This window comes from Apostichopus japonicus, chromosome 11 (assembly GCF_037975245.1).
Source record: "Apostichopus japonicus isolate 1M-3 chromosome 11, ASM3797524v1, whole genome shotgun sequence".
Classification (NCBI taxonomy): domain Eukaryota; kingdom Metazoa; phylum Echinodermata; class Holothuroidea; order Aspidochirotida; family Stichopodidae; genus Apostichopus; species Apostichopus japonicus.
Window position 1 is genome coordinate 18,217,191 of NC_092571.1, and position 27,550 is coordinate 18,244,740.

The 27,550-nt window shown below is 37.3% G+C and overlaps 2 protein-coding genes across 5 annotated transcripts in view; one reads left to right on the forward strand and one right to left on the reverse strand.

Moving 5' to 3' along the window:
* On the forward strand, positions 1 to 19,130 carry LOC139975882 (pleckstrin homology domain-containing family M member 2-like). Its single transcript, XM_071984151.1, has 16 exons — positions 1 to 140; positions 881 to 987; positions 2,015 to 2,124; positions 3,010 to 3,109; positions 3,762 to 3,849; positions 5,008 to 6,554; positions 6,912 to 6,981; positions 7,481 to 7,571; positions 8,221 to 8,285; positions 9,695 to 9,789; positions 10,629 to 10,755; positions 11,576 to 11,823; positions 12,754 to 12,913; positions 13,221 to 13,409; positions 13,709 to 13,819; positions 15,928 to 19,130. The coding sequence occupies exons 1-16, from the start codon at positions 66 to 68 to the stop codon at positions 16,036 to 16,038; spliced, it is 3,294 nt and encodes a 1,097-aa protein (XP_071840252.1). The 5' UTR covers positions 1 to 65; the 3' UTR covers positions 16,039 to 19,130.
* The window catches only part of LOC139975886 (alkaline phosphatase-like), a 15,011-nt gene continuing 6,331 nt past the window's right edge, over positions 18,871 to 27,550 (reverse strand). For 3 of the 4 annotated variants that reach the window (XM_071984158.1, XM_071984159.1, XM_071984160.1), the window contains exons 3-9: positions 26,477 to 26,651; positions 25,826 to 25,998; positions 24,368 to 24,566; positions 24,057 to 24,197; positions 23,384 to 23,575; positions 22,701 to 22,847; positions 18,871 to 20,919 (exon numbers count right to left, since the gene is read on the reverse strand). In XM_071984158.1, the coding sequence (XP_071840259.1) occupies positions 20,630 to 20,919; positions 22,701 to 22,847; positions 23,384 to 23,575; positions 24,057 to 24,197; positions 24,368 to 24,566; positions 25,826 to 25,998; positions 26,477 to 26,651 (1,317 nt within the window). In that variant the 3' untranslated portion in view covers positions 18,871 to 20,629. The remainder of the gene's footprint in view (positions 20,920 to 22,700; positions 22,848 to 23,383; positions 23,576 to 24,056; positions 24,198 to 24,367; positions 24,567 to 25,825; positions 25,999 to 26,476; positions 26,652 to 27,550) is intronic. The other variant, XM_071984161.1, reaches the window with a different exon arrangement.

Below are 27,550 nucleotides of genomic sequence, written 5' to 3' on the forward strand. Positions count from 1 at the left end.
TAAAAGTGCAGCAGCAGTGGCCTACTACGATACAGTAGGCCGTAACGTTGCAACAGTAAAGTGTGATGGCCTTCGAACGTTCAGATCGGGTTCGTTTCAAAGATAGTATTCTTGAGAGAACTGCAAAGGCTGTAAAAGAGGTAACTTTAAATTTCAACTAAGGTAGTAGCTAACGAGAATAAAAGCGGGGGGGGGGGGGGGGGGGCGGATTGTTGGGATACTGAATTACTGCAAACTTTATCAATATTTTGGGCCTAGGGTACATCATTTATAGGCCTAAAGTGGATAGGAAAGGGATATGATGCAAGGTAGGCAATTAGTTGAGTTGAGTTTAGAGACCCAAAGGATCGAGAGAGCCATACAGTCGCTTATTGAGACTATGCTTGTTAGAATTATGCAAAGGTAGCCTATCGCTTCAACTGTATAGCCTACATGTTTCCAACCACAGCGCTGTCTTCGTCTTCGATACGGTGACACATCCGCAAAAAGGGACAATATCTCACCACACACATGTCAAGAGAGTAATTAATTAAATCTGACCCGAGTACTGATATGCGTGACAGGATTCACAGAACCACTGGAACTACTAATGAGGTCTGAAGGCAGACTATTCCAATCCCTAATTGTATTTGGAAGACAACTATACTTATAGCAATTGGAACTGGCATACAATTGGCAGAAATGCATATCGTGCATGTTCCGACTCCTACGCTGAGGCTTTCTTAGGCAGTCAATAGGGATCTGAGCCTGACCATAGCCCATAGAAAAGCAAATAATATGATTCACACTTGGTTACACTTGTGCTCACACTTGGTTGTAACACAACATTACTAGACAAACTTAATCCTTTAATCTTTTTTCTTATCCCACTGACATGTAGGTGCAGGCCCTAAGTTTCAGCATTGAAAGAGAACAGCTAGAGGTGCAGAACGAAGATAGGGCCTTACAGCGGCTAGCTGAACACTTGGATCATATCTTTCTACACGGGTTGGTATCATAATCTACAGCATAGTGAAAATTAGTATCATTATACTGTAGGACTAAAGCTCATCGGCCAAGGAATGTTGTAACTTTTTTTTTGTCCAAAATGTGTACAAAGTTGTCTGTTGAATATTGTATTGGACAATATTGTTTTGAGAAACTAAAGAAGTTTAAACAGAAATGAATAAAGGTATTATTTAAAAGATCATCAGTCCTTTGTACCCAAATTTGAGCATGCTAAAAATTGCTGGAAGTTTTCATAAGTACTTTGCTGGTGGTTCTCCATCTTCAAGTTACTTGAAGAAATGAAGGGTTTCTGAGTTTAACCATTAATTGTTTCAATGAAGAAACAATACCTTGAGGATGGTACAGTAGGTAACAAGGTACTTGTCAAACTTTGAGCTTTTAAGTCACAATTATGTCACTCATTATCATAGAGCAGCATATTTAGGGCCAATACTGACACCTTAAGGAACATGATCTTTACAGTAATGAACCTAGAGGTGACCCTTTTGGGTACTTGAAGCATATTGGTGTCAAAACTGCATTCATTTGAAGACCATTTAAATACATCTGTTGGTTTTGGTTTGATCCCTGAAACCCTGACCTGCTGAGGCAGAAATCTGACCAACCTGATATGTTTTGAGTGAAGTAGCTAAAACATTTCTTGGCATCTGAAGGAATGTTAATATTTAAAATGTTAGTGAATATATGAAAGTTTTTGAAAAAAAGAAAAAACCTTGGCTTATATGTTTGCCTCTGATGTATTGTTACTGTACTGTGTATAGCTAGAAAAATCACTCTGTTATAACTCTTACTGTAGGTTCACCATGCTGTTACATTCCTAAAAATTGATGGTTTCCATGCAGTGACAGACATATAATTGACATAATTACCAAATTATTTTCATGAAACCAGTTACAGTTATTTTGTTCTTAGATGGAATTTTCAGCTTTAAAATGAAGTAATTAGGCTCTTTTGTGGATTATGTGTTGTCAATTAATGTTTTATCAATGATTAATTCTGTCGCCAGGTTACGCCATGTGACACCAGGCTACTGGGCCTTTGTCCAGAATTACACTCACAAAGATATCATTTACGAAATCAAAGCCCTAGATCGACTCTCAACAGACTTAGGAAGAAGTAAGTACATATCAGAAAACTAATTAACAGGAATTAGTTTGTTCATTAGCCAAATGTTACAGTACTACTGTACCCCTTTTTTTTTGACCGGGTGGGGGGGGGCAGTTGAGAGAGAAAGTTTCAAAATTCCTTTCATTTATTGAAAGTTATAGACCAGGGTCATGTCATCTAACAGTAGGTCTAATCTAAACTGGAGATAGAAGGAACCTGTAATAGGCTATTGGATAAGTTACTGTAATGTCATTGGAAAACCTGTTTTCCCCCTCAAAAGATTGTGATACCCTTATCAAAAGTGATGCAGGGAAGTTCAATTTTAGGATGTAACTGCCACTTTTAGTGGGTGCTTGTATAAATTTGTTTATACCTTTGGGTGCATTTCTGGTGATGTTTTTGAGATGTCTATTCTGACAGAGTAATATTTTTTTTATTTTGGTGCAACTGGAGGAATGGGCTGGGAGGGGTGGAAGCCTGAGGGGAATCACTTAACCTTTCTTTGGTGTTTTCATCTTTCCAAGTCTTTTACATTATTGGTCCTGTCAATCTTTCGCAATCTTTTAAGTTTTTGTTCCTATCGATCTCAAGTAGAGTTTTTACAGTAAAAGGTATTCATCTTGTATTGTTCATTTAAAAGTATTGTACAGTACACATAGCAACAGTTTCACATGTAAATTCTACAAACTTGTCCCTCTATCCCATTCCTTCAACCCCCCCCTCCCCAACTTCTTCTTCCCTTCCCCCTTCCCACTCTTCTTTCCCCCATTCCCTCCACACAAGTAGAAGACCTGTATTGTTTCTCCCTTTAAGTGACTTTATGTCCTGGCAGCTTTTGACGTAGGCTGCAAGATATAATGTATTTTCTTTAATTTTTCCATTTATTTCCGTTAGGTCGGGCATGGCTGTACAAAGCTCTTGATGAGAGTTCACTAGAAAGCTACATTAACTGCTTCCTGGATGATCAAGCTAATGTCAAGAAATATTACATTGAGTAAGTATTGTGGATCAATTCTTTTTTTCAATTTGTTGTTGTTAATTTGCTAATTATTCGGAAGCTGGTTGTTGTGAAAAGATGATTTTAGAAGTTATAAACAGAGTGTTCTTGGCTTAAAATTTGTCAAGACTCAACAGGCATCATTTAGGACTTCTAATAGAAGGCAAAACTTGGTGTGACAAATGCAAACAGTGCCTGTATTTTTAGTTTATTGTTTGTTCTTTGCATATATATGTTAATACTGAAAAAGGTTTATGGGTAATAAAATCCTTTCATCCAAAGCATTTTCAATTATTTTTTGCTCAAAATATATTTCATTTGGTGAAAAAATCTAGCAGGGTTTCTAAGTTTGATCAATTATAATCTTGTTATGAGTAATATTCCCCAGCTCCTATCCCCCTGGACCTACAGTACCTATTGTAATTTGCATGAATGAATCAAGACTAAAGCTGTCTTGACCAAGTTCAGAGCTTGAAGAGAATCATGCTCTACACGTTACCCTAGTGAGTTTGGTTTGGGAAGGATCATTTGGTTATGAGATAGAAAGCAATTAACACTAGAAAGGTACTGTAGTTCTACATTTCAAACTTTAATTGATTGAAGAACAGAGAAGTTACAGCTCTGTTATTTTCCTCTCTTTTTTTTGCAGCCTTGCTCTTCTCAGAGACAGAGAGCGTCTTTCTCTTCTACAGACACTAATTTCTGGTCTTGACTTTGTTTCTTTCAAGTTAGAGCTTGTGAGTATTGTGTGATATTAAGGAACTTTTTCTGGGTTTTCCTATTAATGCTAGTCAAGTTTCATTCCAAATAACAAAACAGAAGTCAAAAGTTTTTCTAAATTTCCAGTTCTCTGATTCCATATTAGACGATACTAGATATGAAAGTGTCCGGGCTACAAAATGTTTAAGATTGATTGGAATCATTAGTTTATTGACAATTTCATGGTTTCATGTTGTGCAAACTTTAGAAGGGTATCCTAGTTTGAACATTGTTAATGTTATTTTGAGTAATACATGAAATAGGTTTCCAAAAACTCTCTGGAAATGTGCAAACAAATGCTATAAAAAGGAGCTGATCATATTTGATATAATAAATACCATATATTAAAGTGCTGTTATCATGAAATAAAACATGCTCAAGAGCACTGTACAAAAGAACCAATACCTGGAATATAAAATTACCAAACTTAAAAAAACCTAAAACTAATAACAACAGTAATGAAAGTAAAAAATTATATAAGACAGGATTATAAACCGCAATAAAGAACATAAAAATAAAAATATACATAAAAATGGGCACAGTAATATTAATAAAACAACGAATGCCTATATATGAAAGCCCTCCCATAATAGCTGAATTGCATCACCTGATGTTAAATGTTATAAGGATGAGCGTATAATTATATTTAGACTGAATCTTCCAAAAAAAAAAAAAAATGCTTTAAGAAGGAGCTGATCATATTTGATATGAAAGCCTACTCTGCTATAAGAATCAGTGATAGACATTATCACCATCGGCTGAACAGTATCAAAACAGTACCTACGATTTTAATATACGGGAGTAGAAAGACTGAACTCTTAAGAGTGTGAAGAGGGATATAGATAATTATGTAATTTTTTTTGTTTTGTTAGAGAAGCTCAGGTAGCCATGGTAATAACCATTTGTGAAAGTTGGCAAAGCTTTTAGTGTATGTGAATCCCCTGAGGTCACTTCCCATGCTACAATGGTGGTATTCACTGTTAGGAATTGACTTCAAACGATGAATTTGAGAGTAGACGTTTTATACCACTTTATAATTTTGGAATCTTTAACTTAATACATTGAATATTTCTATTCTTTAGATGTTATGACTAAAATCCTGAACGCAAACTGCCCTCTCTCTATCTCTCTTGCAGAACATCGCATTCTTTGATTTGGTGAGTCACGTGCCACAATCTGCGACGGAACGGCAGAGTTCACTGGACAATGTCTCGTTACACAGCTGCGACAGCGGCACTCGGGTGTCCCGGTCTTCCAGGTCTATGCCGGAAACTCCGGAAGATTCAAACTCTCTGGATAGACCGGAACTCTCTCGGACCTTCTCCTCAAAGAGTTCCAGGCAGTCCAGTATACAGGACGATATGATCTTAGAAAAAGTCGCCGCATTGCAGAGAAATCGTGGTCAAGGTCAGCCGTCGGATGGCGATCCTTGCGACGTGTTTAGTGGCGAGAGAGAGATTAGAACTGAAGAGGATGAAAATATCAGAGACGGGTGTGTCGGTGAGGAGGTGTCGTCTCGGTCGGATGAGAAGAGAGTCGCGACCCTTCCAGAGAGGCCTTCCACGTTACCAGTGATATCGTTCGAGGAGAGGTTGCACGTGACGTTAGAGGGGAATAATTACGTCGACATAAGAGGTAGTACAAACGGCAATCTGTATCCCGGTGCTGTTCATCTGAAGGATAAGAAGAAGTCTAAGAAGAAGAGGAGGTCCAGCAAGAAGAGCGTCTCGTCTACGAGTGAATCCAGTAGTCCCAACGTCCAGTCGCTGAACCCGTTCCCTGGAAACGGAGAGCGTGGTGTGCAGGCGCTGTTGGATGTGGCGGCACAGACACTGGAGAGCCGGGCTTCGAATGACGGATCAGGTCAAGTGAATGATGGATCAGGTCAAGTAAACGATGGATCAGGTCAAATGAATGATGGATCCGGTCAAGGGAAAGAGAAGTCAGTGGAAGGTGTTTCACCCAAAGATGTAAATATTGTCAGTAGTGTAAGAAGTATAGTAAACCAAGCATCTGAAATGGAGCTAAGGGATGAAGTGGAAGTCCGTCGCAATAGTACAAGGGATGAATATTCAAAAGGATCAGCAGAAACTAATGCATATGCAAAAGGTATGAATGATAGTGATAAAACTATGCAAGCTGAAGAGTGTAATGGTGTAGAAAGCAATCTCTTGCAAGAGAATAGTGTGTCATGTGTAACTGGTGGTGCTGGTATGGACGAATGCCGACATGCAACTTTAGAAAAGGGAGACATTGGTTACCACAGTGACAGACGACATGACATAGCAATATCAAGCAAACATGCAGCTGGTTTCAAATCCGATATAAGTCAAGCTATAGATTCTGAAGTCATTAACGATTCGGTGGTTGGGGACACACCGACTTCAGATGAATGCCCGGGACCAAAAGCGGCAGGGGTAACATTTGAAGACACACCAACTTCGAAAAATTTCCCAGAAGAGGAAGGAGAGCAATTTCTGACTCCTCAAAACCACAACCAATCGTCCGACGGTCAGAGTTACGAGAGCTTATTTTCGGCGACGTCTGAAGTATTCGCAGGCGTTCGTGAATGGAAGAGTCCAGAATGGAAGAGTCCAGGAGATGGTGCCAGTGAAACGGAATCAGAGGGGAGGGTCAAACAGAGAACGGACAGTCAAACTGAAAATCCACCTTGGATCATCAAGTAAGTATAAGTGAATGTGTTGTGTGCTCTGAACCTTCCACCTAGCCAACGTATGTAGCCATTGTACCAAGATGTTTCTTTTCATCATTTTATAATGGGATGTGATCTCGGTAGGCTTTAAGTAATATATCTGTCCAAGCCTCATTTTGAGCTCTTTTTCCAGAATTTTGCAAACGTACCAGCGATGTCATTTCTGTGGTGCTGTCTAGGAATTTCCTACAATTATATGGTTTGATAGTCATGTTTCTAAAGCTTAAATTTTGTTTGTTTGTAAGCATCTCAGATTTGCTTTTACGATCCACCATCGCTTTCGGACAGTTTACTTAAAATTTTCCTTCCGTTCTCAAACTATTCCAGAATTGACAGCAATACCAAGCTTCATTTGATGCTCGAAGTCTTCCTACATAACGAAGAAAAGTATATAGAGGTGAGTTTGTGAACAGTCTTCGGATCACATTAAGAAAACTACATTTCAACCGGCATTGAATCTGCGGCCATGCCTTATTCTCTGTTCCCACCCCTGCGTGTGACTGTTAATGCATTACGGTCTATAAAATGTGTTATGAACACCCTTTAGTTCAAGCACTTGCCCCCCCCCACATCACACACACCCCCACTTCTTGGATATATCATACGCTGGTCCCCACCTACACCCCTTCATTCCTTATGTTCAGGCCCTGCAGATGGAAACAATGTAATAATTCAATGTCTTTGATTTGAGATTGTTTTAATAGACAGCTTCAGTAGATGCCAATTCTAATCCAGTGAAGGAGATTTTTCTTAAGTTGATGTTACAGTGCTGGGTCTAACTATGGCATCACTGCTTTGGGTGGAAATAATAGTTTTATACAATTTATTTTTTGCAATTTTCTCAATCTGCTCTCTGTTGGATGTTTATAATTTTTTGGGGTTAATTATTTTTCTAGTTGTTTCAAGTTTCAAGCTGTCACAACCAGGGTGAAGTCAAACCAGGACTTTTACTTCTTACCAGCTGGGCTATCTATCTCTTACGAAATAGTAAGAAAACAATTTCATTTTTCAATTACCAAACAGACAACCACATCACCAATGGTTAGTTAGTGCCAAATGGTGTGAGTAGTCTGAAGATGGGAGGGGAAGGGGTGGGGGGAAGGGTTGGAGGGAGCGGGAGGGACAGTACTGCAATGTGAGATGTCAAGTAGCTTCTGTGTTCACTCCAACGGTCTGTTTCAGCTATGGTAGTAATATGTGAAACAACTGCCTGCCAGGATTCTCTCTTCCGTTCATGTAGTGTATAGTCTGCAGATGAGGTGGAAGGGTGTGGAGGAGGGGGGGGGGGGTCAGGGATGGAGGAACAGTACAGCATTTTGAGATGTCAAGTAGATTCTGTGATGAATACATTCATTTTGTCATGTTAATGTATATAGCCTGTGGAAATAAATTGTGCTTTAGTTACAAAGAAAATCCTCAAAGGACCCAACATTCTTAAATCCTTTCTTAAGTTGCTCATTAGAAATTAAGAGTATGGACTGTTAAACAGTGAACTTAAGTAGCATTTTTCCTGTAACCCCCCCCACCCCTCCTCACCCTTATCCCAGAATGCCGCCTGTATAAATGGGCCCCTTTGGTGCACCTTTCCCAGCTGTTGTGTGGAGCGCTGAGAGTTTCAAACAATCTTTTTTTTCAGGCGAAAAGAAGAAACGCTACAAAGCAGAGAAAAGGATTGCCCTGGAAGACCTGGACACCATATCAGTAAGTAGTCTTCAATGGTAGAGTTTATGTTGGTAGATGTTGTGTATGTTGATGTTGTGTAGGTAGATGTTGTGTATGTTGATGTTGTGTATGTTGATGTTGATGTTGTGTATGTTGATGTTGTGTATGAAGATGTTGTGTATGTTGATGTTGTGTATGTTGATGTTGTGTATGTAGATGTTGTGTATGTAGATGTTGTGTATGTTGATGTTGTGTATGTAGATGTTGTGTATATAGATGTTGAGTATGCTGATGTTGTGTATCTTGATGTTGTGTATCTTGATGTTGTGTAGGTAGATTTGTGTATGTTGATGTTGTGTATGTTGATGTTCTGTATGTTGATGTTCTGTATGTTGATGTTCTGTATGTTGATGTTGTTGATGTTGTGTATGTTGATGTTGTGTACTGTATGTAGATGTTGTGTATGTTGATGTTGTGTATGAAGATGTTGTGTATGTTGATGTTGTGTATGTTGATGTTGTGTATGTAGATGTGTATGTAGATGTTGTGTATGTTGATGTTGTGTATGTAGATGTTGTGTATGTAGATGTTGTGTATGTAGATGTTGAGTATGCTGATGTTGTGTATCTTGATGTTGTGTATCTTGATGTTGTGTAGGTAGATTTGTGTATGTTGATGTTGTGTATGTAGATGTTGCGTATGTAGATGTTGTGTATGTTGATGTTGTGTATGTTGATGTTGTGTATGTAGATGTTGTGTATGTTAATGTTGTGTACTGTATGTAGATGTTGTGTATGTTGATGTTTATATCTGTCAGTGCTTTTATTCCAGACTCAGATATAAGATTTTGGAGTGATGGAGACCTGTACTTAATTCTTTACAAAATATGGAAGATTAGCAACTGAAATTTTTTTTAATTTTAATTCACCAGCAAAGAGTGTGTATGAATCAGACTTGAAGTAAGTCTGCATACTCTTATTCTAGCATAGTTGTCTGTACGCTCTCCCTCATGAATTTAAACTTGTACAGTTTTTTACCTAAAGGTTTTGGAAATCTGTATTTCCTAGCCCAAGGTTACGTACTCATACATACTGTACAAGGAGAGCCTTGTACTCATGTTCGTACTGGTACCAAGAGGAATTCTACGTACTTGTTATCTTGCCGGTGTACTCATGCTGCAAGTCTGTTACTTATTAAAGGCATCTCACAATAAGTATATATAGCACCTTCTGCTCCACCTACCCCCCTTGCCCCTCCTCCACTATATATATGGCAATGCTACCATCATAGATGCAGCTCTGCAACGAATGCCATCTTGAGAAATACAGAGGGGATGGGGGAAGGGGAGGCAGATGTATGTCCTGTTGCCTGATATTTTAACAACCTTGATTTCTTTGTTCATCATTTACCGTGGCTTAATTCACACTGTTCTCTCTTTGTCCTAAAAGGTATCCATGAACTCCCAGATTCTCTTTGTGGTTTATAAAGAGGGTAAGCAGGTTAGGACTCTTGCCATCTGTACAAGGGAGGAAGAACTCTCAAAGTAAGTGATTTAACTGTGATCTTTGTTTTTGAGCAAAAGGGGGGGGGAAGAAACTAAATATAAAGCTAAAAAAAGATGTTATATGTGTATTTGTGGACACCTGTGACCCCAAGGAGACTTAAACCCAACCATCGCCATTGGTCTATGTGACAGAGATAGTGGTGATGAACAATTTTCCCAATCAACTTAAGAAAAGATTTCATTTGGGCTGGAGACTTGATCAAGTCTAAATATGATGTCATTGAGCCCATGTGCTTCACCTTTTCATTTTTTTATTTGCTCTAGTCATTACAGTGTTTATTTTCTGTAATGGAGATGGGTTTTGCAAATGCTGAATCTAAACTATTCAACATCTTAATGATACCCATTAATGAAAAATATGAAAAGGAAAAGGAAAAGAAAGTAAATGGTTTCAGTTCCTAGTGATAGTATGACATCAAGATTAACAAAATGACGGCTTCCATTACACAACTTTTAAAGTAGGATATCTCCCAAACGGAGGCAAGATTGTTCTTAGCTGTTTAGGGTTAGTCTTGCCCCGAATATCGCTGTTATATCAGGTAATGATGGTGGATATGATTGTGTCCCCCTCATCAACTATTTATTAAACTTAAAGGCTGTTTGATCCTATACCAGGCGGTGACATAATCCTTGGCATAGACGTGGCACAGGTCTCTATGATATTGGACTAAGGGAGTTATGTGATTTCAGACTGGGTATATGTGTGACTCCAATAACAGACAGAAGTATGATTTATCTTTAGTAAAAATTTTTTTTAAAAGAACCAAATAACCTCGCTCATTTTGATTGTGTGTTTTTTTAATTTTGTCATAACTCAGACTGATTATACATCATTTAAACGTGACTTGTAAGGAGAGTGCGACCTTCCCACCCAGCGTAGTGACCAATGCCATTCAGCACAAGCAGAAACTCCAAACATGGGCAGCTACAGAATGCAGACAACCGGTGAGTTTGTAGTACTTTGGATCCTCAAGTCCTTAATATCTGATTTCTATGCCGTTTGAGGAAGTAAATAGAACTTGAAAGAGGTTGAGAAGGAGATCTGGGAAGGGTTGGAGAAGTAGATCGAAATGGAAATTGAAAATGGAAGTAAATGAAATCATAGTTACACTTTACAGGGCAAGCACTGAAGTGATCTTTAGGAAACACTGTAGTGTTAAAGAATGTAGAATTTTCATCTCAGAAAGTACTCGAAACAACCAGCAGTGTTCACCACATCATTATCTCTTGTAACAAAAATTTATACACATAGGTGGAAAATTCATTGTGAGTTTTATGTGAGAGAGTCACAGGAGATGCTTGAGTGCAATGCTCCAAGTGCTTGAGTGCAATGCTCTAAGGGATTGGATGCAATGCTCCAAGTGCTTGAGTGCAATGCTCCAAGTGCTTGAGTGCAATGTTCCAATTGATTGAGTGCAATGCTCCAATTGCTTGAGTGCAATGCTCCAAGTGCTTGAGTGCAATGCTCCAAGTGATTGAGTGCAATGCTCCAAGTGCTAGAGTGCAATGCTCCAAGTGCTTGAGTGCAATGCTCCAAGGGCTTGAGTGCAATGCTCCAAGTGCTTGAGTGTAATGCTCCAAGTGCTTGAGTGCAATGCTCCAAGGGCTTGAGTGCAATGTTCCAAGTGCTAGAGTGCAATGCTCCAAGTGTTTGAGTGCAAAGCTCCAAGGGCTTGGGTGCAATGTTCCAAGTGTTTGAGTGCAATGTAATAACCATCTTACAAGTTTGTAATACCACTACATCTGGTTCTTTCCTTGGCTCCAGATCCAGTCTTTAAAGCTCTACCATTACAACCTGATTCACTGGGACGACGCCACAGACCTGTCCTGCGAGCCGGATCTCTCCGTCTATAAACAGGTCATCTACAAGGCCGGACATCTCTCCTACAAGACTAAAGAATCTCTGTTTCTGGGCAGCTTCTGGCAACCTGGTTACTTTGAGCTGAAAGATTGTATCTTAACTCGATATTCAGAGAAAGTTTCTAAGAAATCTCAGTGGAGTCTTCAGCTGAGGTAAACCTTAAATTCCTTAATTTGTTTAAACCGCTTTTAAATGATTTAAAATGGTAGAAATGGAACATTCGGGCGCTTATAACTCCGACGCAAGATTTGCTTGGCCTCTAACCAAATTTTGTGAATAATTATGTTGGGAGGTTTGGAGTTGTGGTTTATTAATTATCAAAAAAAGAAATAATTAATACATGATGTAGGGCAGTCGCTGGAAACACAGTGATAATATAAACTCCACAGTGATTGTGCATTAAACATGATTATACAGCTTCACACTGATTGGTGATTAGTTTCTAAGCTACATACCATCCAAAACGAGGTCATAACAAACGTTTCCCCATCTTTCAGCTGTTTTCATGCTGTTTATTTAATTATTAATAATTATGTAATTTTCATATATTAAGCAGTATATCAATGTAGTTGTGGCTTTTGTGTGAGGTGATGTTTAGCTATTAAATGTTGCAATCAGTGCAAAGCCTTTCCTTTGCAATTGACTCAGTGATTGAATTTTGTCTCCAGAGATTTCTTGGCAAACTTTTAAATTGTCGTAGTTGAAAAATTTGATCACAAATTTCATAAATTGCATCAATTTTTGACATTTCAATTTAGAGTATAGTATAAAAAATCTACACTGTAGTAATGCAGGTTGCTGTTGAAAGACTTTTGCCCCTGTCAGTAGGATTTACATGTAACAACATTATGTCAGTTTCATTGCATCGATACCAGATGTCAGTAACAATAATGACTCTTTTGGCCTTCCATATACCAGCCTGCACTTTATTACGTTAACCGAAACTTGTCATTTTATTTCAAAGATGTGTTAACTGTTTTTTGATGTTGATATTTTGATGTTGATTTTTGTTGTTTTTGTTGTTGATATTTTGTTGATGTTATTTGTTGATGTTGATTTTTGGCCTTTTTCGTTGTCTATAGCCCTCCTGACTTCACCGGTTGCAGAAGACTTCGTCAGAGAGACCGGGACCACTGTTTTGAGATTCTGCAGTCCAAGGGTTCATCCTATATGTTGTCATGCTCTAGTGAGAGACATTTATCTAGCTGGCTATCGTCTATATGTCAGGTCATGTCAGAGAAGGTAAGGTTCAAATCGAGGGTTACAGTCTGAATGAGTTACGAGATAAGCAGGAAAAGGCGGACCAGGGAAGAAAGTATCACAAGGTTGTCAAAAGTACCCTCCCCATCCCCCCCCCCCCTAACCCAACCCAAAACAAATGAAAATATGAAAAATTTCTGACAAATGTTAAACTTTTGAACATATCCTGGATGTCAACGTAAGATAGAAAAGGGAGGAAAATGGACAATCTGTAAAGAAGCATGCACAGATACTTACAACCTATTTTCAGAATTTATAATAAATTTCTTTTCCTTTTTGATGTTTCCAGCAAAGCCTCCAAGCAAGTCCAACCTCAGGTACTCCTGTCCAGCCTTGTTGTTCCTTAATAACATCTCACAAATTACTTCTGTTCCACGAAGACAGCCAGACTGCGTTTCTGAGATGTTTAGCGTCTTGTGATGTGACCAGTATTACATGCCTTAAAATTGCCAAATTTGAATCACAGTTTGTGTTGCTTGTAAGTATGCCTTTTTTGTTGTTGCACTTTTATCATGTTTGAAGTAAGTTGTTATCAGAAAGACACCTTACATTCTGAGATTCCTTCCTTTGCCACAGCTATTCATAACTAAACTGTATATAAACTGTAATGGCATCATTCTCCAATGGGAACTAGGAAATGGTAGTAGTTGGTAGTTTAATATCCTGAAATCTACAAGCTGCTGTAAAAGTGGAATATACGACCTAGAAATTTGACTAACGTGAAGTACATTCACTTGTTATTCCGTTATTTATTTACTTATTTATTTGTTTTTGCAGGAATTCTTGCCATCTGAGTCAGAAACTCCCTGGATTTTATATTTCTTCAGTTGTAAGGAAGCTGAGAAATTCCAAAGCTCACTATGTAAAGCCGTTCACGAGTCGACTCAAGTACGTTGTCTATTCTTTATTAACTCCTTTTCTTCAACAAACGTGGTTGTATTCTGTTACTTAAATTGCACAATCATATTCTAATATAATAATAATCATATTCATTTAAGGGATGTGCTTCGGGCAGAATTTTTAGTCCCGATATGTTATAGTCCAAGGACAAAAAAAAAAATATTAGTGCCGGTGGTGTTTCTGTTTTCCAGATATTCACCTTTAAATATGCTTTATCTATGGAATGCTCCTTTAAGTCTAAATTGATGATGTTGTTGGCTGCTCGGTGCAGGACCCTTATAGTTTATGTTAATCCATTGGGTTTTTATTAAATTCTAAAATAATAAACACAAAACCATGTTCTTTTTAACTACATGTAAACAACAGTGCATCCTTGCATGAAATTTAATGTCCTTGACATATTTTGTAACACATTATAAACATGTCATTTGAGACCATAAAAAAGTTCTCATGTTTCCCTGTTGAGTATTTCGTGTTGTATCAGAGGAACTGATCTAAGATGGTCTATAAATTAGACTGCAAGGTCCAGTCACTTTAACTGATGAGACTCAACTGCTTTATTTAGGATCATTTTCTCAAATATTAGATGTGGTATAAGAAATACTACTACGTGATATGCAAGACAATGTCTATATTTAGACTTGCTCTTAAAATTATGGTGAGTTGGGTATGGATTTTGGGATCGGCATAACATGCCAAATATAAAATCTATTGTGGTCAAGACTAAAGATATTCATGTAATAAGTTTGTATAGTGTCATTTTAACCATGCAGAGATTCTCAGAAAGCAGAGAGAGGCAAAAGAACTATTCTGAGATCTGTTAAACAGTTTAAATACATTTTTATTACAGAATGTGCCAAGAACATCAAAATAGAACAAAGAAAGAAAATGAGAGAAGAGCACTAAATTTATGGAAATTATGTAGAAATTGATTTGAATATCTTGTTTGTTAGAAAAACACCTGCTTGATAAGTTATTTCAGAAAATGTAGTAAAGAGCAGTTACTATAAATGAGTTAGATGTTAATATTTCAGTCAGTGAGCACCAAGTTTGGGCTAGGGTGTCAATCTGTAAACCAGAAATGCTGATGTAATACAAGATATTGATAGTCTTTAAAGACGTAATGTAGTTTAGAAACCATGAGTTTGGGGTAAGGATGTAAATCTGTAAACCAGAAATGCTAATGTAATACAAGATATCGATAGTCTTTAAAGATGTAATGTAGTTTAGAAACCATGAGCTTGGGGTAAGGATGTAAATCTGTAAACTGGAAATGCTAATGTAATACAAGATATCGATAGTCTTTAAAGACGTAATGTAGTTTAGAAACCATGAGTTTGGGGTAAGGATGTAAATCTGTAAACCAGAAATGCTGACGTATTACAAATTATTGATAGACTTTATAGAGGTACAGTAGTTTCAGAAACCATGAGCTTGGGGTAAGGATCTAAATCTGTAAACCAGAAATGCTAACTTAATACAATTATTGATAGTCTTTAAAGACATACAGTAGTTTAGAAACCATGAGTTTGGGGTAAGGATGTAAATCTGTAAACTGGAAATGCTAATGTAATACAAGATATCGATAGTCTTTAAAGACGTAATGTAGTTTAGAAACCATGAGTTTGGGGTAAGGATGTAAATCTGTAAACCAGAAATGCTGACGTATTACAAATTATTGATAGACTTTATAGAGGTACAGTAGTTTCAGAAACCATGAGCTTGGGGTAAGGATCTAAATCTGTAAACCAGAAATGCTAATGTAACACAAGATATTGATAGTCTTTATAGACCTACAGTAGTTTAGAAACCATAAGTTTGGGGTAAGGATCTAAATCTGTAAACCAGAAATGCTAATGTAATACAAGATATCGATAGTCTTTAAAGACGTAATGTAGTTTAGAAACCATGAGCTTGGGGTAAGGATGTAAATCTGTAAACTGGAAATGCTAACTTAATACAATTATTGATAGTCTTTATAGATGTACAGTAGTTTAGAAACTATGTCAGTGATAACTTGATAACTCAGTGATCATGCTCATAAGGATGTTTTCATTAATGCGAACCTCAATAAAAATCTCTGTTCCCACCTACAGAAAGTCCTGCCCGTGGATCACCTTGAAGATTCTCGAACGATACAGAGAACCAAAACTTGTTTAAAGACCATCAAAGGATCCAGTAGCAACCGATCTCCTCTTGGCAAATAGCAGGTCGATTCTACCACTGCTTCCAGCGGAGTATTTATTTATTATTATGATTATTGTTATTATTATCATGTCACTTTTCGTTTCTGTTGCATTCATCTCTTTGGTGTTTTTGTTTTTTGATCATCATCAGATGAGGTGAAAATTTGTCAAAAATGTATCGAACAAAAATCTTCCGATTGAATTGAAGCCCCTATGGGGTGTTTGTCTTTGTAATGGTACTTGGGGAATGTCATGTCAACATCCCTCTAAAATAGTTAGAAACGATCGTGGCTTGATTGAACTTGTACTTAAACACCTTCGTTTGTCAAATCAAATCATTAAAATGAATTATTAAGACACTTGATTTGATTGATTTAAGACAAACCAAAAGAGAGAGAGAGAGTGAAATAAGTTGTGAAAATAATAATGATGCCATCCCTCTAAAATAGTTAGAAATGATCATGGCTTGATTGAACTTGTACTTAAAGACCTTATGTTTGAAATGAAATCAAATCATCAAATGAATTATTAAGACACTTTGATGATTTAGCACAAACCAAAAGAGAGTGAGAGAGAAATAAGTTGTGAAAATGATGATGAATTGATGACTATAACATTAGGTGCTACAATCTTTAATATAGATCAAATTGAACAGGTTATTGTGTGTGATTCTTCAAGTGTATGATAAAATGTTATTTTTTTTTGTACTTATGGGTTCTTAGCTGTAAATAATTTGTAATTTACGTATATATATATATATATATAAATACATGTATCATAGGATAGTGTTAATATCCGTATCGCAACTGAGAACAAATGCTAGTCATTTATAGTGTGCAATTGACGAGACGACAGTTTTCCGTAGATAACCTAAAAATTAGTTGTGCTTGTTAGACTAAAACCATTTTAGTTAAAGTTCAAAGCCTTGATATAGTTGTTGGATATTCTCTAAAGGCATTATTATTTAGGGAAGGTGGGGGGGGGGGGGTGGGGGTAGTGCAAAGATCATCCAAAAAATGAATTAGAGTTAATAAGATAAGGTTTTAGTCTGGGACAGACTGCTAAAAGTATTCTTGAATTCAGGATAGTTCCACTTGAAAGAAATGTTTCTTGAAACATGAAAAAACAAAATGGGTCTTGAAAAGCAGTATGCATCATACTGGCTGGTCTGTGATACCATCATGGCAACTATGTACTTATAATTAGCTTTTCTTTCCTTCTATAATTATGTTAATGTTCTCCTTGAAAGAAGAGGGAAGAAAATTAAAAATATCAACAAAGTATCATCTTAATGTTTTGAAAAATGATTGACATAATTTTAAACAGCCACCATCATGACAGTCATCCAGCTGAGTGGTAGGAGGGCCTCAATGACAGTTTATACCCAAGGGGCCAAGAGAGAAAGAGTTTAAATTTATTCATGATGTCTCTTTAAGATTGTTTCAAATCAAAATTTGAGTTTAAAAATTAAACTTGTCTCATCTTGTTAATTCTTTTCACATTTCAATAAAATGTCTTTACCAGCATAAATGGGTGAAGTAACCTGTCAACATCAAAACATGTTTGGTTAGCATTTATAACCACCCCCCCTGACCCATATGCCTCTCTTCCACCCCCTGGCCCACCCACTCTCCCCTACCCTAATTCTGGCTTTGCAAGTACTGATTCATCAACATTCCTCCTCAAAATATGTATGTAAGAGGAATTGGTTGTTGCATCAGTAATAGTGACAGATTTGAGAATATGCTAGTAACAGAAACAATTGTAAAGTTGTCCCCAGTAATACAAGTCAACAAGCGAGGGTCAATGGATTTAATGACATTCTTGATGTTTAGCGTTTAATTATGTAATTTCCGACATTGTAAGGGTCACTGTTCTTCATGTTTGGCATGTACTGCTTGTGGCTGAGATGTGACACAGACTTTTTATTTGCATGACTTTGCAAACTGTATTTGCCAAGTTGGATTTTCAGGTAAACTTTACAGTTTTTTACAGTTTAAGGAAAAGGCTTAAAGAAAAGATATGAATAGTTAGGTGATGTGACATATTATATAAACTTCTGTTAGTGATAAATGTAAGGACCATTCTAGGTCTACATAGCTAGCTACACTTGAAGTGAGTACATGGTGTACTTGTACTTGAGGCATCCACCATAGAAACTAGTGTAAAAATAAGTACTGGTACTCACGCTTAATGGCTTGTAATTATAAGACTGGAAATTATACATGTACTCATACTGATAAGAATGGTCATTATACTCATACTTATAAGAATGGGTATTAAACTTGTACTCATAAGAAGGGGAATTATACTTGTACTCATTCTCATAAGAATGCATGGTACATACTCAATAAGAATGGGTAATGTACTCAATTAGCATGGGTATTATACTTGTTCTCATAAGAATGGGTTATACACTTGTGCTCATACACATTAAAATGGATATTATACTTGTACTCATTCTCATAAGATGGGTATAATACTTTTATTCATACTGATTAGAAAGGGAATTATACTTGTACTCGTACACAGTAATTATGGGTATTGTACTCAATAAGAATGGGCATTATACTTGAACTCATAAGAATGGGTATTATCTTGTACTTGTAAGAATGAGTATTATACTTGTACTCATAAGAATGGGAATTATACTTGTACTCATAGGAATGGGTATTATACTTGTACTCATACTCATAAGAATGGGCATTATACTTGTACTCATAAGAATGGGTATTATACTTGTACTCATAAGAATGGGTATTATACTTGTACTCATACTCAAAAGAATGGGAATTATGTTTGAACCCGTAAGAATGGGTATTATACTTGTACTCATAAGAATGGGTGATATTCTTGTACTAATACTCATAAGAATGTGTATAATACTTGTACTCATAAGAATGGGTAGTATACTTTTACCAATACCCATGCTGTTGTACTCATATTGAATCTCTACAACATTCTCAACTGCTTATCAACCTGTTACAAATTAGTGTGCAATTTAAAAAGTGCTATTAATAGTTGAAATTCTTCTTTGATCTCACAAATTATTGACTCATAGAAAAATTATGTTGCAGATAAATACAATGGAACATTATGTCAATAAACCATTATCATTATTGTTATCTTGTTTTTTCTGTGTTTGATATAAAATCTTCGCTCAAGCTCTCCTTTCAATGATAGGCCTACATTATAGTTATTTTCTGGTCAAAGTGATAATGGGCTCCAGGATTTTTTAGTCTGTATCTATTTTGAAATCAGTGTAGGCTACCAATCAGTTAGGAACAGCTGTGTATCAGGGATCAGTGAAGTAAATGAGAATAATTAAGTGAGAAGGCAGCTTGAATGTTTTGCCCTCCTAGTGGTCATTGTCTATTTTACTGGGGTGGTGGGCAACATCGTTTTTTTTTTTTTGCTGATTTTCCACACAGTTATATAACAGTACTGATTTCAACATAGTTCGACAAATGACTGTCGAGTTGTCGAGAGAATATGCGGACGCCATGTTTAGAGTTACATTAACAACTGGTTTATTTTAGTAAACAGAGGGCGCTCGGCCTCAACAAACAATGTACATATATGACAATGACTGCTTATGCTACCTTTGGTGGAAACAGTATAGGGTGTATACAAACTAAATATATGTTATTTAATCCATGATATCGTACCCCTTACCTCACAGTTAGTAAACTTCACTTTTCACAGAAATGTTATTTTAACTTTAACTTGATAATATCCATATGAGTAAATTCTCAGACTTTTACTTGGATAGGCTTACAATGTTTTGGCTGTTATATTTATGCATATCTCTGGTATGAAAATGAAATTTTGTGGGCAAAAATAATTTTCAAGGGTGGACTGTGAATAATTTACTCAGTGGACTGGGCAAAATAATTTACTGGGTGGGGTAAATGGGCAACCTCAATTTAATGACTGGTTATGGGTGGGCAAAATCAATTGACTAGGTGGGCAATTGGCTACCCAGTTAGTGTGTGGTTTATTTCCCCTGATATGCTTGGAATAGGTTGAGTATCATTTACTACACATCCTGGGCTATATATGTAGGATTCCAAATTTGAAAACTCCATCGAGTTCAAGACAATTGATGCATTGTACTTTTCAGTCTGTTTAATATGTCATATCCTACCAATATTTTCTTTCATACCTCTTTTCTATGCCACCTCCATTTCCGGTTGTACAAGGCTCCACTTAGCTCTCATTGCTTATTTTCGTTTACCTAACATTTCCAGAAAATCGTCTGATATTATAACTGTGAAATAATTGTTAAATGGAAGGCTAGTTCGGCACCATCATAGATGTTACATTTATATGTCGCTAGAGTCATGAAGTATACATATATGGCCAAAGAAATCTGGATATTAGGTTGGAGTGGGAGAGAGGGGCGCCGGTTACGTGATGGTAATTCTTTAGTTAGATCGTTCTTTGCAAGCATGAGTCAGGGCTAGGCTTTGAAAGGGATTGATTCGTAGAGTGTTTTGTCACTGGGTGAAAGTAAAACTGTGCTAATATATAATTAAATAACAAACGGTTTTGTTAGTTGTATAGGTCCTTCTTATCCTTCTTAAGGGAGCTATAAACATTAAATGCTAGTTTAATATAGGAAAGTATATGCTAAAATGGATGATAGTAAAACAAATAATGTGATACTGGCTTTGCTGGCGCTCATGTCGCTGCATGGGTCCGGTTCAGCGACATCTGTACAGACTTGTTTACCGTTACCCAGACAAGCTGCATAACGAATCACATGGGCGATATAATGTTGCTCATGGACACTGGTAAAGAGATGTGCAAAGGGTCCACTGGCGTAGATAGCAACGTCCTCCCCTCCGTGAGTCTCATACTCAAGAGGAACAAGCGCCTCGTTCACGAACGACTTAGAATCTGGATTTAAAATATATAGAAATAGCACAAAAGAATTAATTACTTAACCAACTAGGCTATTTTCCATTCTTGTTTATCATTTTAAGGGTCGACGTATTCTTTAACCATGATACCTAGCACTATAGGCCCGCAGCCAGGAGGGGTACCAACAATGTGAAGTTGTTTTTGTATATACAGTGGTGACACAGATAGGAGGGGTCTGAGATGGAATCCCGGGTGGTGGGGGCATCTCCCTTCAGCAGAGATGCCAAGGTCAGATGTTTTTTAGGCGGGTGAAAATTGTCTGGTGCTGTTGGTTACGTACACCATCTAAGCGGAGCGCCACCATGGCTTGGCGCGAAGCGTACAAGAAAATTTTGGGATCTTACGGCCCCTCAGATGGCCGGAAACATCACTTCCCGGGTCATCTAAGCTGAATCTATACTGTCTCCATATTTGTATTGTGTCTATTTTTTTTTTCATTCCAGAGGAAAAAATATCTTGAAATAAAAAAAATCTCTGAAATTTTGCGGACGCTGTAGCGTTCACGTGTGTCGTAACGGTATTATTTTTCACGAATCGTATATATAACGTTGCTTTCAGCCGGGCATATTTAGCACGATCGGCTTTGAGTAATTTCCGATCCTGGCGGTTCTGAGATAATTCGCATTTTGGTGTGATGAATAGAATTTCACGCTAGCAATGATGCACTTTCACAGGAAAAACTCTGTGGGCCTACACAATGCGGGAGATTCTTAAAAAATGCGGGAGTTTTTTGGAAAATGCGGGAGATTCGGACAGGTGGGCGGGTGAGCGGGAGACGACCCGAAAATGCGGGTGACACCCGCCCAAAGCGGGTGACTTGGCAGCACTGCTTCAGTGCCCCTGCCTAGCTACGACTCGTCAATCTTAACAACTCTTAAATGCGCCTGCCTATTGGTCATATTGAACGTTAGTTAACAGCCTCGATGTAAGGGGACTGATCTTGAGGGTGGATTAAGTTGTGTGTTATTTGGTGCCCGGGCCTTATTTTGGGTGACTTTTCTTAAATACAATTTCCACGCAACCAACAAAGGTTCCTAACCAGGATACCGCTTTTCAGTTCATTTTCATAGAAATCCTCATGCTATAGGCTAGTGTAGCCTGAAGACAGTTCACGTATGTACACAAATGGCGATAACTGTTGGTCATATTTAACTCTAACACAGGATATGGAACTAGGCTGTTCCCGTAACTGAATGTGGTTGAAAGATTCAAAGCCTATACAATATTGTCTAAAATTATCACTGATCCATTCCTCTGACGTCATCACAAATAATATAATATAAAGCGTAGTAACAACTCCCAAGCAGAGATATTGCACTACGGTGTGACACTTACATATTCATTTAGAGGTTAGCTTATAATAGATAAACTGCTCGTTATCATTAAAATTCGTACACAGTTGGACAATACGCGTTAACCCGACCTGGAGGTTCCCTTACCACGAAACCTGTGGGATCTTACTTCACACGCACATCATGCCTAAGTACGTGATTAGATGAAGAAGTGGAGGGGGGGGGGGGCGGTTGGCTATCGTCTGATGGGTAAAATTGTCTTTACGTAGAATGAACGTGTAACTGACTAAATAATAGTTACACAGTAGTGGAGGGGGGGGGGGGGCGGGTGATTTCGTGACTGAGCGTCTAAGTCACGGATCACGTGACTAACCAACTTGGCAGGTTTAGTGACCTCATCAATAAAAGAACAAAAAATGCCTGACGAGTTCACAACTAGAGAGCGTTGGTGTACCAGCGACTCACTTGTCTCTACTCCAGTTAGATTTGGTCTAACGCCATTCACTTTAAAACTTTGTGACGTCAGATTCCCACCGGGACCATTCAGGTATCCCAGAGTGGTATATGGTAGCCCATCCACCGGAACTTGCCCAGTGGGGTCTTCAACCACACCTGTGCCCGAAAAAAAGAACGTAATAGTTATAAAGTTATAACAAAAGAAGCTATTAGAATTAAGAATGTATACGCATTAACTGAATCTCTGTGTTACTTTTGGATATAGTTCGGATATTCGATTGGCGTTCCATAACATTGTCTTTAAAGCAGCTTTTCGACTTAATTCTTGAAATATGAAATAAAAGTTCTGAATTTAATTTTTCCTAAAATATTGTTGTTTACACCGTTTAAAATTCGTGATTACTAAACTGATGGGCCAACTGGGATTTTGACTTACAAGATTCGAGAATTTGGGACGTAACATTCTATTTTAAAATTCGGCCTCCACTTGTATCTAGCGTACCAAATTACCGTACACAATATCACTTACTAAGTTAAATTGACATTCCTTGTGAATTATTTAGAAGAGAATAGAGACGAGCTAGACGGCCAGTCACGTTAATGAGGAGATTTATGCATGTTGTGAGAACCGTCTATTTATGCAACGTCGTCATTGTGAAGGTTGATAATCTATAACGTTGACGTAGGCGTACCTAGGATATCATTGCCCCTAACCGGATATCCAGCGATGGCCATAGTATGGCTGTGGTCTGCAGTAACTATGATGAGTGTGTCCCTCGGATCGGTCATATCTATAGCTACCTGTACCGCAGTATCCAAGGCAACGGTATCGTGAAGCGCTTTATACCCGAGGGAGTCGTGATGCGCATGATCAATGCGACCACCTGCAGTTAAAAGATCATTATAGTTTGGAATGTGACTTTTAATTAGCAGGTCGCACAAATATCTATACAAATAAACATGGATGTGATAACGTGAAGGTTTAAAGCGATGCCACTTCGGTGCAAAGTTAGTTTTTTTTTTTTTTGGCTGGTCAGTACTAATCAACTTCACAACAATGATATTGTAATATTAACCATTGACAATGCATATCTTGCGGTAGGCCAATTGACAGTAATATGAAATAATAATCATAATCATAAATATAACAAATGGATTGATACATATCTTTCTGTACTAGAAGGCTGACCGTTGTACTCACTGATATAAATTATCTTCTAAGCAGAGCCTTATTAGAAAAAAAACTACCATAGAACGCACCAAAATTATAACTTGACATTTCTATATTATCTCATGTAATTGTCAATTTTAGTTTTATAGATAAAAACATTCGAATTATAACTAGTTTATCTGCGTAATATATACCTTCCACAGCGAGGAAAAATCCATTGTTGTTTTTGCTTAGAATTTGGATAGCTTTCTCTGTCATCTCGGCGATAGAGGGCTCTCCACTGGTATCGTTGGCTCTATCTGATTCGTATTGCATGTGGCTTGGCTCGAATAAACCTAACGGACATCATAGAAGGAGTTGAAAGAAAGCCATTTGGTTCGTTGAAAGTATTTGTCTTCAACATTTATTCCTTTCTAAATTCTGTATATAATAAAAGAATAGAAATCAATAAAAGAAGAAATCAAATTGGACGTAATAAAAATAAAATAAATATTTATGTGATTACCAAATACATATTCAGTAGTATCAGGATCTACGTCATCGAAGTCTTCCTTGTTCCATACGTAAGCGGCTTCCCTTGGGTGTGCTGACTGCCATTCATTCACTAGATTCCGTCCGTCGTTTCTTAAGCCCATCATAGTAGGGTACTCCGGATCACTGATGTTATTAGGAAGAAATTCTCGCCGGCCCCCTCCCAGGACGACCTGCAATATTAAAAGAGACATGAACTTAAATGTGACTGCTGATATAGGAATGTGGATTGGGGTGGGCAGGCCGGACAAGAGCATACACTGATAACAGTTCAGTGATCCAACCGGTGGAGCTGAAGTAGTGGTGGGGGTTGGGGTTGGGGGTTGTGAAAAATACGGTAGACCTATCTGCCCAGGGATAGGTGTGGCATAACACTGCTGATAACCTCTATATTCATCCACACCTCCTCCCCCTAATCTGAATAACTGTTGTAGTTCCTTTTGGACCTTTTGAAGATGTTAATATTTGCCGATGGAAATCTTCCGGAACAATTACAGGGGTTAATGTTAACCTTGATGGGGTTTGGAATGGGAAAACACGGAGTGGGGAAGAAGTAGTTTTAATTCTTCATTTGTGGATTGTCGGAGGGTAGAGTGAGTCAATACCTTATAATTATTAGGTATCATTTTGTACCAGTTTCTTATAACCCGTTGAAAAATGACTGTCTACTGGGCATAGATGAGGTTAAAGCTATGACGTCATTGTATATTATGTATGATGTATTAAAACGAAACAATGTGTCATGTAGCTTAAGAGATGTAATGTTGTTAAGTGACCATTATAGTATCGTCTTTTAAGTCTATACGTAACAGTACAGAAGTACGGTAGCTGCAATATATCCCAGAATGATTAATTCCATTACCGATTTAGCCTTTTGATTGAAACAGTGTTCTACCATACATAAGCCATTCCTTCGTTTAAGAAACGTTCGAGACGATAAAGTGAGCAATTAAGAAAAACAAAAGGTGTTATTTATTATTATTTTTTAAATGGAAAGTTACGACCGGAAAGAATTGTATAGAGAGGTGGAAAGTTGAAGGGGTGTGGGGTATGGGAGGGGTACCATAGTATTTTTATTGTTATCTGGTTATCAATAAAATGAGCTGCCAGCTGAACTCAGAACTGTTTCTAGTCTTACGACATTCAAATCAAAGCTGAAAACCTTCCTTTTTAGACAGCATTACTGCAATATTTAAACTGTGTATTAAATTTCTTTCATGTGCAATACTTAAACGTGCATGCTTTTTATTTTTCATACTCATTTATATTGTATTTTATTCTGCATTTTTTACTACATATTTTGTGTCATTTTTATATATTTCTTTATTTGCTGTTACATAGCGTTTTAGAGCACTTTTGTGGATTTTACGCTTTACAAAATAAATTATTATTATCGACGAATCGTAGTTCTTCCCTGTTTGGGTTTACCTACTTGTATTTCAGGATGGGCAATAAGCTGAGATGCAATGTCACTACAATTATTAGTCACGGCCTCTGGTGTCAACATGGCATCGTTCTCCCAGTATCGATCGGGGGAATGTGCGTACAAACAGGCTGGTGTGGCATGAGTCACTCTGGTTGTACTAACTATTCCTGTAGATTTTCCTGTGAATCAAATATGTATGTATGTGTTTATATACATACATATATCTATCTATCTATCTATCAAATGAGCAATTCTTGTTTCAGTTACGGTACGTCACAATCCGTCAAATGGTCTACAATGTCTCAAATTGTTGATAAACAAAATAAATAATTTCAACATATCAATATGTGGAAATATCATCATAACATGTACTAATTTATGTCGATACAAGTCAAAATAGGAGTCGATATTTCAAGATAAAGTATAACACATGTCCAGATAAGATAAGATATCAATGTTCCCTTTTGGTCATTCACCTCAGATCTTTGTAACACAAGGCCTTCGTCATCGTCGTCACGTCGTCGTCATCGTCATCAGTATTATATGAAAGCTATTTTGTTACATTGACCCGAAATATCGCAATCATAGTCTTTCGACTCCAGTCACTTTCTGTGACTGCAAAAAGAAAAAAAAAAAAAACGTCACACTTTTACTGACCTGCATCGTTGGCCTCTTTAAGAATAGATGCCACGTGGCCGTTGTGTGAGGCGAGGCAGTCTTTCCGTTGCCCCGACGCATCTACTCCTATAGCGCCCTCGTAAGACTTAACACCACAGAAGAAGGCCGTGGCTGTACCGGCAGAATCCGGTACTTGTTTGTTAGTGTTGTAAGTCTGGAATAAACATGCACATTTTCAAAGCTGAAGCTTTTTAGCAAAGGCTCACTTAACTTAGCCTTTTCAGGTTCTGGAAATAGTATCGAAATTATCGACTACCTTTATTTGCAAAAAAAAAAGGATATGAAAATTGCTATTGGGCTTATAAATTTGATCTATAGTATAGTAATATATATATATATATATATATATATATATATATATATATAAATATGTTGTATAGGTCCATATGACTTAACAGTGATATTTGTTTGTGAGGGGGTGTACATACTTTCTCATTGAAGAAAAATATGCGAAAAAGAATGCCACACACATAGTGTTTAAGTGTTGACAGAAAATACATTGCGATCTGAACAATGAAACTATTTGCAGTTCGAGGGTGCATGTATATCATCGGAAACCTCTCTATTTGATGCCATTGTCTTACTCTAGATCTTGTTGGCTCGTTTTTTTGTCTTGTTTATTTAGGCAAATTTGAACCTCTTCATACATGAAATAACAACCACAAAGGTACAAGCGTCTTTGAAATAGGCCTATTTATTATAACAATATATTTGCACAATATGAATAACTCCCCTGTAGTCCTATATCAATATTGATCTATTCTAAATCTATATAATATGCCTATTGTGTGCATTACAAGCTTAAGTATTGTACGTGTTGTGTCAGCAATGTAGAGATCATTGTCACACTCTATAGAAAAGTGTATTAAAGACAATAATGACATTGTCAGGAGCCTTATCTATACTATAATGTATTTTCTATGTTATTCAATCTTCCAGTATTCGTGCAAACTATTAGCCATACGAACGTCATTGAGACCTTGTTTTTGTCAGGTAATTTCAATAAGACATATGCATGTACTACCGTTAATAGAGCTGACATTATAGTACGAA

Coding starts and splice junctions, on each gene's coding strand:
- LOC139975882 (XM_071984151.1), top strand. CDS start 66: ATGGCCTTCGAACGTTCAGATCGGGTTCGTTTCAAAGATAGTATTCTT. Junction 10,756..11,575: donor CTACAGAATGCAGACAACCG/GTGAGTTTGTAG, acceptor CCTTGGCTCCAG/ATCCAGTCTTTAAAGCTCTA. Junction 11,824..12,753: donor CAGTGGAGTCTTCAGCTGAG/GTAAACCTTAAA, acceptor CGTTGTCTATAG/CCCTCCTGACTTCACCGGTT.